Here is a 13,244-nt window from a genome sequence, read left to right on the forward strand (position 1 = left end):
TTTTCCTCCTGGTCTCTGTTGATCTTCCGGACTTCACTGCGGTACCAGTTTTCGTCCATGTGTCGTCTTTCTTGGGAGCATTTCAGGCTGGCTGTTCTAAAGGGCGTTATTAATCTTTCTGACCTCCACCTATCTTTCCGCGTAAAACCGAACATTTACCTCTCTACAGCTCTTTGAACTGTTCTGAGTTTTCCTTAAGTGTCCAGCCAGAAGTCAGAACGCAGAGAATGCACCAGTCAGAGACCGTTTACTTCAGATTTGCAGGTATATAGTGTCTAGTGCTTATTTCGAAATTCTGTAGTCAATAGTCGAAGTCGCAAGAGCTCAATACTCTCTACTCCTATCTTGTTATATGTCAGTATATAAATTACAACGTAAAACTCATCTTCATATTTCTAGAATATTTATTGATTTACATCCGAGTATTTACCACTTAAAATTCAGTGAAATTAAAATGTTTGCAGTTCAGGTAAAACAAATTTAAGCAAAATTTAATTTTACACAATAGCATTCATTCATTAGTATGAAAAAATGTTCACATTTTTGAAATCCTTATGATTACTTGTACCAATTTTATCAAATTTACATTATATACTTTTTCCAACAAAATGTGTTTACATTGTAAATAGTAAAATTCATTCAATATTTACAGGATTCTTTTACGGAAATGATTTAAAGGCCTATGTTAATTACATACTCCAAGACCTCCAATATACTGCATTCCGTCAGGAAATAACATTTATCTTAAATGTTACCTTCCATATAAATGTTATTATATAATTTATGCGCTACTAATAATTTTCTAAAAGCTACACTAAATTACATATGTCAAAGAATATAGCCTAGAGCATATTGTTATTACAAATAAAATACAGTGCCATGAAGAATTTATGGCAAAAATCTTTAATAATACTTTCAGTGATGATGACAACAATATGTAAAGATAAATGAAGCATGTAAATAAATTACGGGTCAAGCGCCAAATTCGTAGTTTCGAGATGATCAACGAAAACTCCATAGCGTGTGAATAAAACAGTTTGGAGAGTTGAAACATGATTAATGAAAAATATGCATTCAAAGCTTTTATACTATAAAATACACTAGTTTATTCTATTTGAATTAGTTTTCGTGTAAAAGGTAACATAATTTGAAAAATTTGAAACGGAATATGTTCAAATGTGGTAATATTTAAAACGATTCAAGCTCCACAGCATAAACTTCTTCATTTCACTAGGAAAATGTTACATTTTATCATCATTACTAGGAATCGTGTCATTTAAGTACTATCTTTCCTTCATTTTTCCAGTTCACGTAATGAGGTAATTTTAAGAGCAATTTACTTCAATAAGTCCTAGTAAAATTATTTATATTCATTTTTATGAAAGGAATTATTTTAGACAAGTCCCTCTTCTTCTCTTTCGACAGACTCTTTGCTTCCTGAAGTGCTTCCAACGCTGCTTGCCCAAGATCAAAAGATGAGAAAATGTATATTTATTTAAAATCTTCCATTTCGTTTAGTGTCGATCAAACTTGCAGCACTCCCGGATGTTCAGTTATCAGCCTGATGCACTGTGGTTTGAAAATATGAACTTGGAGACGTTAACCTATCTGTCAGCAGCTGATTTGAAATTAAAGAAGTCCTCTTGTTGCATAGGAGTCACTACAAAAAGGATTTAAGTGTTTGGTATCCACAACGAAATGCACTGAATCGTTCGGGAATGGCTTTAACAACGAGAATCGCACGTTTCAACAGTTAAACATTGAAGCCTAAGCAGGTTAACCAATCCTCGAAAGATACATTTCATTGGTGAGACAGAAGGGCATATTCCATTGTTCTGGCACTGGGCTCACTATCTGACATCATGCTTGATGGATGACGCATGTACCATCTTCTGAATTTTTTTCAAAATACTTGCAAATGCTTTAGCGTGTGGGCCAGAATGTTTACAGTTATTGGTGATGGTGCATATACCGTTATTTTAACATTAGCTCGATGTTCAATATTTGGCGCTGACCCGTTATTTACTTACGTGCTTCAAATGTTACAGAAGACAATAAGAGTATAGGCAAGAGGAGCATATGGCATAATTGGACATTTACAAACATAATCTTCTGAAATAAGGCGATAATTGTTTTCATCAGATTACAGAGGAGAGTGTTTTCTATTAAAAACTAAATGTTAACTCACAGAGGTGGTACCTCCCCATTAATTGTAGTCCAGAGCAGCATCCAGTTCGCAAGAGTGTTTCCTTTTTAATGCTGATCGAAACTTCTCAACTTTGTTGGCCACATCATCGCCTTGATGAGCCAGTCTTTCATTGGTTTGAAATAAATTCCGGCGTACAAAGACGAAAGATCAGCTATACTGTAGCTGGGAAGTGACGGAGAGGAACAGTGGCAACCGGTGGACCCTCAAGTAATTTTTCCCAAAAATCTTTCGCACTGATTCAAGGCTTCCGCATGAAAACAGACTAATTCACTGCTGCCAACCCCCATAAACACCGGATGAAATCCAGAGGTCTCAAATGTTACATTTCAGTATAATTATTTTTTTCTTCTTTAAATATAAACAACAGGGCAAACAAGGTCATAAATTATTACTTAATTTTATTGTATATTTGTATGCAACCAAGGAGATTTGGCTGGCACATGCATGTATAGGAATTTGTGGGGACATCCTTTACTACTACATTGCTATGGACTCTGCCCAAGTGAAAACCTCTTCCTGCATACTTCCTCCCCCCGAAACCATCCAGCAGCGCGCTTCCCCCTTACCTCTCAGCCCCCTCACCCACACTATATCCTCGGACGGAAGCTCGACATTCCGTGCCTTATCTTCAACCTGAAAACTAGTGAACTGCGCGCTGAAAGTCAATCGCCTAAGTTAGACACTTATTGCCGAATAGTCTTCCTTATTGATGAGAATTTACATTTTTGCAATGAAATGTAATTTTCTTAGCGTCGAGTCCAATATTTGACTTCAAATGTCGAAAGAAAAAGGAAGAACGCCGTCTGGGAGTTTTTAAGGGCCGTTCGCTTCTGGAGAAGAGTGAACAAAAAATGAGCCTGAGTCGTTGAAATGCACTACGTGAAAATAAGTATCCCTTTCCCTTGCCTGTTTTCACTTAGTTTCATTATAGTTTATTTTGCAAGTCTCTGTATTGATGAAAATTGTTTCGATTGTATTAATTTCGTATACTATTGTTTTGTGTGTAATAGTTACAACTACAGTCTTATAAAGGAATAAAACTCCTCCATATTGTCTGTTTAATTTAATAGCCTAATCTGATGCTTCATCCCAATGACGAGCAGAAAAGAAAATTGCACTACATGGAAAGAATTAAAACATTTGCCTTCCACTCATCGTATAGAGTAATACTGGGCTTCTAATTAAGCAGAGATATATGATTAATTTTAAATATAGGTTACGATTTTAAACCTATCAAATTGTTTACTTGATCTCGACCTCGCTAGACTCTGAAACTTGTATACATTGACCGCGATCAAAAAAGAGTAGGCTGCCAATCAACACAAGAAAATTGTTAGAACCAGATAGGGGACTGGCACTGGCTGCGACAGTGGCTTTGCAATATTCCACTGCCGACAAAAATCCACGGTTTCTTACAACTGCAAGATTTCGTGCACTCGACTGTACTCAGTTCAATGCGGCATTTTCCAAGGGCCTTCCCGTCGCTTGCCTGTTAGCTCGCTGCTTCCTCCTTATGTAATACCCAACCATTCCTGCGCTTTCACTAAACCAACTATAGCTTCTAAATAAATAAATAAATAAATAAATAAATAAAAAATCATTCATGAAAATTACATTTATTATTCTCTTTATATACACTGTGCGGCCAAAAGTCACGGGACGGGGTGTCCCATTAGAAAATGTGCCATTTATGACCCCTGAGCGTAGCTGAGCAATCTGTCACAGACACCAGTGTCGTGAAGATGGCCACACGTCACGACTTTGAACGCGGTTTGATCATCGGTGCACGGCGCATTGCGGAGATCACATGCGAATTCGGGTTTCCGAGGTCAACAGTGTTGAGGGTGGATCTTCAATATTTTAGGGAGAATGTTACCACGCGCGTAAACCGCCACACAGGAAGACTACAGGTGTTTAACGAACGGACATCACATGGCCTCTGCAGAACCATAGTGGGCGCTGGACGGGCCACTGTGAGTCAGATCACCGCCCAGTTCAATGTTGGGAGGCAGGAAACCATTACTACAAGACTTTAAGGACCGGGTGAGTTGGCCGTGCGGTTAGAGGCGCCCGGCTGTGAGCTTGCATCCGGTAGATAATGGGTTCGAATCCCACTGTCGGCAGCCCTGAAAATGGTTTTCCGTGGTTTCCCATTTTCACACCAGGCAAATGCTGGGGCTGTACCTTAATTAAGGCCACTGCCGCTTCCTTCCTATTCCTAGGCCTTTCCTATCGCATCGTCGCCATAAGACCTGTCTGTGTCAGTGCGACGTAAAGCCAGTAGAAAAAAAGGACTTTAAGGAGCCAACTGCATCGCACGGGCTTCACCAGCCGACGACCTACTCGCGTCCCTTTGCTGAAACCTCGACACAGAGCTCAACGACGTGCATGGGCCCGCGAACGGACCATGGAACAATGGTGGCGTGTGGTTTGGTGCGTTTTAATCCCGGTTCCAGTTGTATCGAGCTGATGGGCGCGTGAGAGTGTGACGTATGCCTCATGAAGCTATTGATCCAGCGTGTCAACAAGGTTGTGTCCAGGCGGGAGGTGGCACAGTTCTGGTCTGGGCGGCGTTCTCATGGCCGCAATTAGGCCCCATTGTCCGGCTGCAGGGAGCGCTAACAGGTGCACGTTACATGGACATTCTTTCAGACCATCAGCATTCCTCTCTGGCCCCTGAGTACGCTGTTGGAGATGCCATGTTTCAGTAGGACAATGCGCCATGTCACCGCTCTGTGGTGACAGGCAGGTGGTTGGAGGAGCACTCCAGTGAAGTTACGGTCATGGATTGGCCTTCCAGATCTCCCGATCTTAATCCAAGCGAGCATATATGGGATGATGTCGATGCTGGTGTACGCTCCATGAACTCTGCCCCAACTACACAAGACCAATTGTGGGTAGTAGCAGTACAAGATGCGTGGCTCCAGATCCCTCCAAAACGATACCAACACCGTATTGCTGCTCGCGGAGAAGCAACTCGTTATTAACATCACACTCAGTGTCTTCCCATGACTTTTGGCCACTCAGGCTATATTTATATTATATTCTATTTGTATTTTAATAATATTATTGATATGACAATTTATTTTGATAACGACCCATGATTAATTACAAAACGTATCTCTACTACGTGGTCCAGTTTCCTGATATGGAGTCGGGGATGAGGAGAGATTAAATTATATGGCTAGTTTTTGGAACCGCATTCAACTATTGAAAATTTAAACTATGGAAAATATTGTTTCAGTCCCACCTAGCCTAAAAATATATTTCTGTAAATTACTAAGTAAAAACATGTAAACTTTTTTGTTATTATTTCGGATATAATTTGGTTTTTTTCAATTTTAATCTAGTTTATATTATTATTTGTGTCTTTGTAGTAGTTTTCATTTTAAATTCCACTCCATTGTACCTTACTAGTTTATTACACAGCTTGAATATTTTTCAATTTTATCTTTTGAATATTATGCACACGTGTCATGTATATAGCCCCTTAAAGCGAGCTTTGCTCGTTGGAGCCATTCCTTAAGAAATAAATATAAAAATATTCAAGTTCAAATCAACGCTCATTTATTACACAAGTATTCGGCGGATTCCAGCAGATACTTCAATGCGCTTAAGGATAGTTCGTGTTCGTGACTTCGTCGAATATCGCATGCAGATGTGCGAATGAAGAGCACCTACAATCTTCAGTCTTTCAAACTTTCCAGCATTCTGAATACACTGGCGGAAAAAATAACCAAACACCAAGAAGGGGTTGTGCTAGATTAACGAACGCTGGTAGGCGTGTGTATATATCTGAAATATGACGTTGTTTCCAATTTCCCAAAAATCGCATTAGCGTGGCGCTAGTAGCGGCCCCATGACGTTGCACATCAGGTATGCTTTAAATACGGGCTGTACTGTGCGAGAGCGCTAGTTACCTGTGAGATTGGATGGAGTGACTGTTAGTGGATCAAGTCTATACGACGACGAAGAGGCCATTGTCAACAGCTCACTGCGGTTGAACGAGACCGTATAATAGGGCTACATGAAGGTAGATTTTCCTTCCGCGCTATTGCAGAAGGACTTGGCAGGAATGTCTCCATTGTGCATCCGTGCTGGCAGCACTGACCACGAGAAAGTACGCTCGCAAGACGACCAGGCTCCGGACGTCCCCTTACCACCACCGAGAGGGAGGACCGCCGTATTCGGCGTATGGCTGTGGCACGGCGGACTGCGTCTGCAGCAGCAATTCGAGCGGCAGTTGGCACCACAGTGAGGCAAGGAACTGTTCGAAATCGGTTAATTGAAGGACAGCTCCGCGCCAGACGCCCTGCGACGTGCATTCCACTTGCCCCAAACCACCACCGCCAGCGACTTCAGCGGTGTCAAGCGAGAGCTCATTGGAGGAGGGAGTGGAGGTTCGTTGTGTTTTCCGATGAAAGCCGGCTCTGCCTTGGTACCAATGATGGCCGTGTGTTGGTTACACGGAGGCCAGGTGAGCGCCTGCATTCCACCTGTCTGCGGCGTCGACACACTTGACCTACACCGGGAGTTCTGGTCTGGGGAGTTACTTCCTTCGACAGCACGAGCACTCTCGTGGTTATCCCACGCACCCTGACTGCATATGTGTGCGTCCGTCTGGTGATTCGGCCTGTTGTGTTGCCATTCATGAACAGCATTCCAGGATGTGTTTTCCAACAGGATAATGCACGCCCCTATGCCGCTGTTGTAACCCAACATGCTCTACAGAGCGTAGGTTTGTTGCCTTGGCCTGCTCGATACCCCGATCTGTCTCCAATTGAGCACGGATGGGACATCATTGGACGACAACTCCAGCGTTATCCACATCCGACATTAACCGTCCCTGTATTGACCGATCAAGTGCAACAGACATGGAAACACCATCCCACAAGCTGACATCCGGCACGTGAACGACACAATGCATGCACGTTTGTATGCCTGCATTCAATAGTCAATTGATTACACCGGTTATTAATGGACCAGCATGGCACATTTGCGATGGTTTTCTCGCACGGTATTAACCCGTAGTCGTGTACCCTTAATCAGTTAAATATGTTACCTCGGCAAATATATTGCCAACATTTCTGTATTCTACATTCATTATTTCATGGTGTTTGCATATTTTTCCGCCAGTGCATTAAAATTTGATGCACTTTCTGTATTTCTTTTTTCTTAAAATCTTTAGGGATGCAACTCGGGACAAGAATTAAGACAAGTATAAGGCCTGACTTGCCAACTGGTCCTGGAAATCGGAAACGGATAGCCATTACTATTTCTCCAGATGTGTGTATTTAAATTAGCTGGCCACGATGACGATTTTCTCACGTTATTGTGTCAAACAACATCGATGTAGATCGTCATCCGTGTTTCCCCTGCCAGTGAAAACGATGAAATATACTTGCGATATTTTCTACAATTTAGTCCTTAGCTAAGTACATAAATACATAATTTATGGACTCTTTCTAATTCCAAGTAAATAAAATGTTGTAAAAATTCCTTTATATCAATCCAATAATCCATCTTTCTCGAAAAGGGGAAGCATACGTTTCATTGCATTCACGTAAGCTTTGTTTTCGTACATATTTGCATTCCTTCCACTAGAGCCTTCACTCTTAGCCAGAGCTCCTTCAAAATCGAAACTATTTTCGGGCTCCAAGATAACGACAGGTAATAGAATCGTTGAAATAAAAAACCCAAGGAAAGAATAGTCTTTAAAAATTTTCCGTAGCTGCTCTAGCGATATCGAATACTTGGAACAATCTAGAATACTGAGTGTCTCTGTGAAACTGGCATGGTAAATCTGTAACAAGCTGTCTATGTGGTTAATTCGAACTTCCTCGCTAGCACTAGAATATAAGAAATAATGCAGGTCCAGAGCAGGCGATGAGAAGTGCGAGAGCTGCATATCCACTAATCTCATGTCTTCAGGAGTACTGTTTGAATATTTAAACATCATATTGTTGCACCACGTGTCTCCATGGCAAAGGACATTGAGCTCGCCTTCCTTGCGAGTATAACATTCACTAACGCGATGAAATATGGTATCTACCAGCTTGTTCAACTTAGGGACATATTCCTCAAACCCTGGCCACTTAGCCACTTCCTTTCCCAGTGATCGTAGAGCATTTTGATAGAATGGTGTTAATATTTCTCTGGAGTCTGCACGAACTGGGCAGCTGAAACACTTAACTGCCTCAGGATTCTTATCATAAAGAGCCAAGGACGAGGCATGAAATCGAGCGAGTGTTTTCATAGCCAAAGTGCAATGAGCTAGGTCGAACCCTAGCTGTCTCGTGGCTAGAGTAAATCCTGACTGTCGCAAATCCTCCATGACTATAAAAGGAATAGGTTCTTTGCCATGGTAAAGACACTTCGCTGTGAAAGGCGTATATACACCTGGTTTCGCCTGCTCTAGAAGTCCGTGCATTGCTGGGAGTGTCTCTGATAACATTTGTGTTTCTTTGGCATAAGCATCAAGACTTTGAATAAGTTCTTCCCGCTGACCACCCAGTGGCTGACACTTGACGATCACACGGCGCTCCTGTGAATCTTGCAAAGTAGCTTTTATCCGATACATGTAACTGAGGTAACCGTCTCCGTCAGCGTTGGCCATCATAACCTCGTAAGATGTGACGGTGATGGTAGGATCCCCATCTTCTGACCTCAGAACCCTCTGGATGAAGTCCTTGTCCAACCAGGATGGCGGTCCAGGACGGGTGTCTTCTTCTGCCTTCACCATTATCTATTAGAGATAAATTTGCCTGCACAGAAGAAAACAATATATTGTTAGAAAATCATGTTCATGAAGATTCCTTTCTTTCTTTCTTTCTACTCTTATTAATGGTATGAATCCATATTAGGTAAATAATATAGAAGCCAACATAGTGCAGATGATAAAACACTCGCTGGGATAGGAGACTACTTGCCCAATGTCCGTAGTTTACATTTCGTAAAATGACCTGAGATATCAGTCAGGTTTTTTTTTCTGCTATTCGCCTTACGTCGCACCGACACAGATAGGTCTTATGGCGACGATGGGATAGGAAAGGCCTAGGAATGGATTAAGGTGTGAAAATGGGAAACCACGGAAAACCATCTTCAGAGCTGCCGACAGTGGGGTTCGAACCCACTATCGCCCGGATGTAAGCTCACAGCTCCGGGCCCCTAACCGCACGGCCAACTCGCCCGGTCAGACAAGTTTTAGCGCCAGTTACTTATTAGGTTTAGGGGAATTATTACTCGCTGAATGTTCCAAATCGACACGCACATCCTCCTTTATTATTATTTTCTTTCAGTGCCACCTTTCCGATTTTGTATAAGGTATTTGGGATGACCTGGCTGCCCTTCCTTCAGCCACTCACTGGTCCTAGTGAAAATCCCGCCAGAAGTCACGGGTATTCGAACACTGGGATCTTTCGGATCGGTTGAGCGCGCGCGCGCTTAGCTATTAGCTTGCATTCGGGAGGTAGTAGGTTCGAACAACTCTGTCCCAGAAGTCCTGAAGTTGGCTTTCCGGAGTTTCCCATTTTCACACCAGGAAAATGTTTGGAATGCCTTCATTAAGGCCACGTTCACTTCCATCACATTCCTAGCCCTTTCCTATCCCATCGTCGCCGTAAGACCTTTCTGTGTTGCTGCAACGTAAACTAAATTGTAAAAAACACACACATCTATATAAACAAAATCGTAACGACTGTGTGTCTGTATATTGATTATTTCGGCTAAATGTCTTTATAGTTAACTGTTTCAGGTGTAAAGATCAGCGTCCACTTATTTCTATTAACTTTGGTGTCTGTCTGTTTGATTTCTTATAAGTGAGAAACTACTGGACATATTTCAACCCAACTTCATATTCACAGTCCACGTAACCAAAGGTAGATTTTGTTATACGTACCATTTCAAAATCTCCGAATGGACTTAGGGTTTATAAGAAGACCGAAACTGTGATTTTACTCTCCCACAAACTATCCACGATCAATCTTTGAAAGTCTACCAACTTTAATGGAAATCTAAAACATTTTTCTCGTGTACACTTCTACGATAGGAGGACTGCTAGGGAGATATTATTAACGGAATGTTTTGTACTCAAAGTCCTACCGGACATTGCCCAGCAGCGTTTGCGCGCAGTGCTGATTTCTTATAACTGGAAAATATCGGAAACATTTCAACCACACTTCATATCTAGAATTTCACCTATATCTAGAATTCCATGATAAATTATAACGTTCATACCATTTCAAAATCCTGAATGGAATGGGGGTTTATATGGAGACAAAATCACTTGTTTTACTCTGACAAAATATCCACGAGCAGTCTTAACGGAAATCTACAAAACTTATTGAAAATGTTGTTATACATACTTTTACGACAAGAGGACTAATAAGCGAGATATTATTAAGGGAATGTTTTACAGTGTAAATGCCAACGGACATGATCCAAAATCGGTTGCGCGTTGTGCAGATTTCTTATAATTGGAAAATTACTGGACATATTTCAACCAAGATTCATATAGGGAATGCACCTGTCCATAGATAAATTTTAAGGTTAACACCATTTCAAAATCACAGAATGGACTGGGGTTTTATAGGAATATGGAAACAGTGATTTTACCCTCCCACAAAACATCCATGATCGACCTTAATGGAAATCTATTTCTACAATTATTTTTTTTTCATGTCTAGAACTAGAAAGGTCTGCCAAGGCATCAGCCCGGAGGCTGGTTGGACCACAAAAGGCTATGCAGTTATAAGGAATCCGTAATATCCAATGGCGGCGCTATAATGAGACGTATAAAGCAAGATGAAGAGCCGGAAGGTGATATTGAGAATCACCCTTACACCATCTAGACGCACTAGCTATGTCCTAAATACCGTTACTCAGCACCACCCATACATTAGCAGCTTCCACACTGTCACAGCCATAAATCTAACTAGGACTCAAGAGGAATCTACCAGTGTCAGAAATAAACACAGGCGATACTGTAAATTAGCTATGTGAAGATCGGTAACACAGAAAAACCGTATTCGGGTCTAGCGATAGTGGACTTCGTACCCACCTTTCCGCGAATGCAAGAGATCAGTTATTTACTAACCCAAGGTAAGGAATAACTGAAGTTCTTTAACATGTACCTCTGTCAGACTTAAAATAGGTGACCATTAATACCATGTATATTTCTATTCAATTATCTAGTATACTAAATTTATGAATCCGCAATTATTTTCAGGCACATTTTTCAATAATGTAACATTATAATTAGATTAAAATTGGTGTTACAAGCGAACCACCTTTGTGGCTAAATCTACCTTCGGATACTGTCTAGTAAGCAATTCTAAAGCAAAAAGGGAATTTTATAAACTTTGAATTTTTTTTACACATGTTGTTGTTTGGGTCACCAATCCATAGATTCGTTTGATGCAGCCCTCCATGCCCTCCTGTGCTAACTTTGTTATTTATACGTAACTACTAGATCCTACATCTGCTCTAATCTGGTTGTCATATTCATTTTGTATATACGATGTAAATCCCACGTTCTGTATAGGTAGGTTATTATTACATACTCTGTTATCACAAAGACGCACACAAGAAATGCTGTCAATTGGTACACTGTTTTATTTACAAATTATTTACACATTATACACACACAGCTAACAAACTGCCATCATGAACAATACACTGTTACAAAGAAACAGAAGAAGACTGGAGACTGCAACACTTGCATGTCAACCAACTACCAACGTAACAAATTCACATACTCGATTAACGACTTGCACTCATAACTCTCACGAAAACAACTCCACTCACTCCTCCAGACTGCCTCTTTATATACTTTGCCCGGCCAGGCTTCTAGAAGAATATGACACAACATGTTTTGTCCTTAATTTCGAGAGACTCCAATAACCTATTTACAATGAGTGGATTTTTCTGTAACTCTCTAGTTCCAAAGATACGTTGTTTTAGACTATGATCGTGAGTTGCACAACATTGTATTGAATTTATACATATATATACAAACAAAACCAAACCAAACTCCATGGAACTACAGCCCTTGAAGGGCCTTGGCCTACCAAGCGATCACTGCTCAGCCCGAAGGTCTGCAGATTACGAGGTGTCGTGTGGTCAACACGACGGATCCTCTCGGCCGTTATTCTTGGCTTTCTAGACCGGGGCCGCTATCTCACCGTCAGATAGCTCCTCAATTCTAATCACGTAGGCTGAGTGGACATCGAACCAGCCCTCAGGTCCAGGTAAAAATTCCTCACCTGGCCGGGAATCGAACCCGGGGCCCCCGGGTAGGAGGCAAGCAATAATATAATAAAAAATTATATACAATTAATTACGTGTTTCTACAATAAACTCATATTCATATACACACGGCAGATGTTTCATGACATAACCTCACAAATAATACTGTATATTTCATCGTTGCTCGTAAGTTTCAGTTCTCATGTGAACTGTTCTTATACTGTATGTTGTATTGATTCGAGTGTGCTCGTTGTGTTGGGGACTGTTCATAACTTATCGTCGGCGGTCGTGTATTAGTTGTGATATTCTTATTATGTTTTCATTTGTGCGTGCCATTCATGAGCACTGGTTCTAAACATTTTGTCGGTCGTAATGTGCACCAAGTCTGTTTGGACACTCCCCGTTACTACATCTACTAGATCTGTCGTCACGTGTTTAGGTCATGACTCATGACTCACTGGTTATCATTCATGCGTACGAGTTGTTAATCTCGACATGGAAATGGGAGCAGAATACTACAACTGGAATTGTGCATGTGGACGGCGTAGCAGAGGAGAGGTGAACCAAGGTCGACCTTGTGCTGAGCGAGAACCACGGAAGGAAATCAATGAGATCCAATCTTTTGGTCTTCCTAGGTCACAACTACTAAGACAAACGGCAGTAAATTGTAAATACAACGAAGATATTATCGTCCAGTTTAAAATACGGTTGTTTTGATTTTGTACCTTGATTTTCATAGTGTCATTTTATTTTAATACAAAAATATTAATTAACATTCTTTTACACCAGC

General features: G+C 41.1%; 1 protein-coding gene across 2 annotated transcripts in view; it reads right to left on the reverse strand.

The window, feature by feature from the left end:
- Positions 1-404: 404 nt before the first annotated feature.
- Positions 405-13,244, reverse strand: part of LOC137496878 (uncharacterized) — a 60,441-nt gene continuing 47,601 nt past the window's right edge. For both annotated transcript variants that reach the window (XM_068225377.1, XM_068225378.1), the window contains exon 2: positions 405-8,973. In XM_068225377.1, the coding sequence (XP_068081478.1) occupies positions 7,716-8,951 (1,236 nt within the window). In that variant the 5' untranslated portion in view covers positions 8,952-8,973 and the 3' untranslated portion in view covers positions 405-7,715. The remainder of the gene's footprint in view (positions 8,974-13,244) is intronic.

The sequence above is a fragment of the Anabrus simplex genome, chromosome 1 (genome assembly GCF_040414725.1).
Source record: "Anabrus simplex isolate iqAnaSimp1 chromosome 1, ASM4041472v1, whole genome shotgun sequence".
Lineage (NCBI taxonomy): Eukaryota > Metazoa > Arthropoda > Insecta > Orthoptera > Tettigoniidae > Anabrus > Anabrus simplex.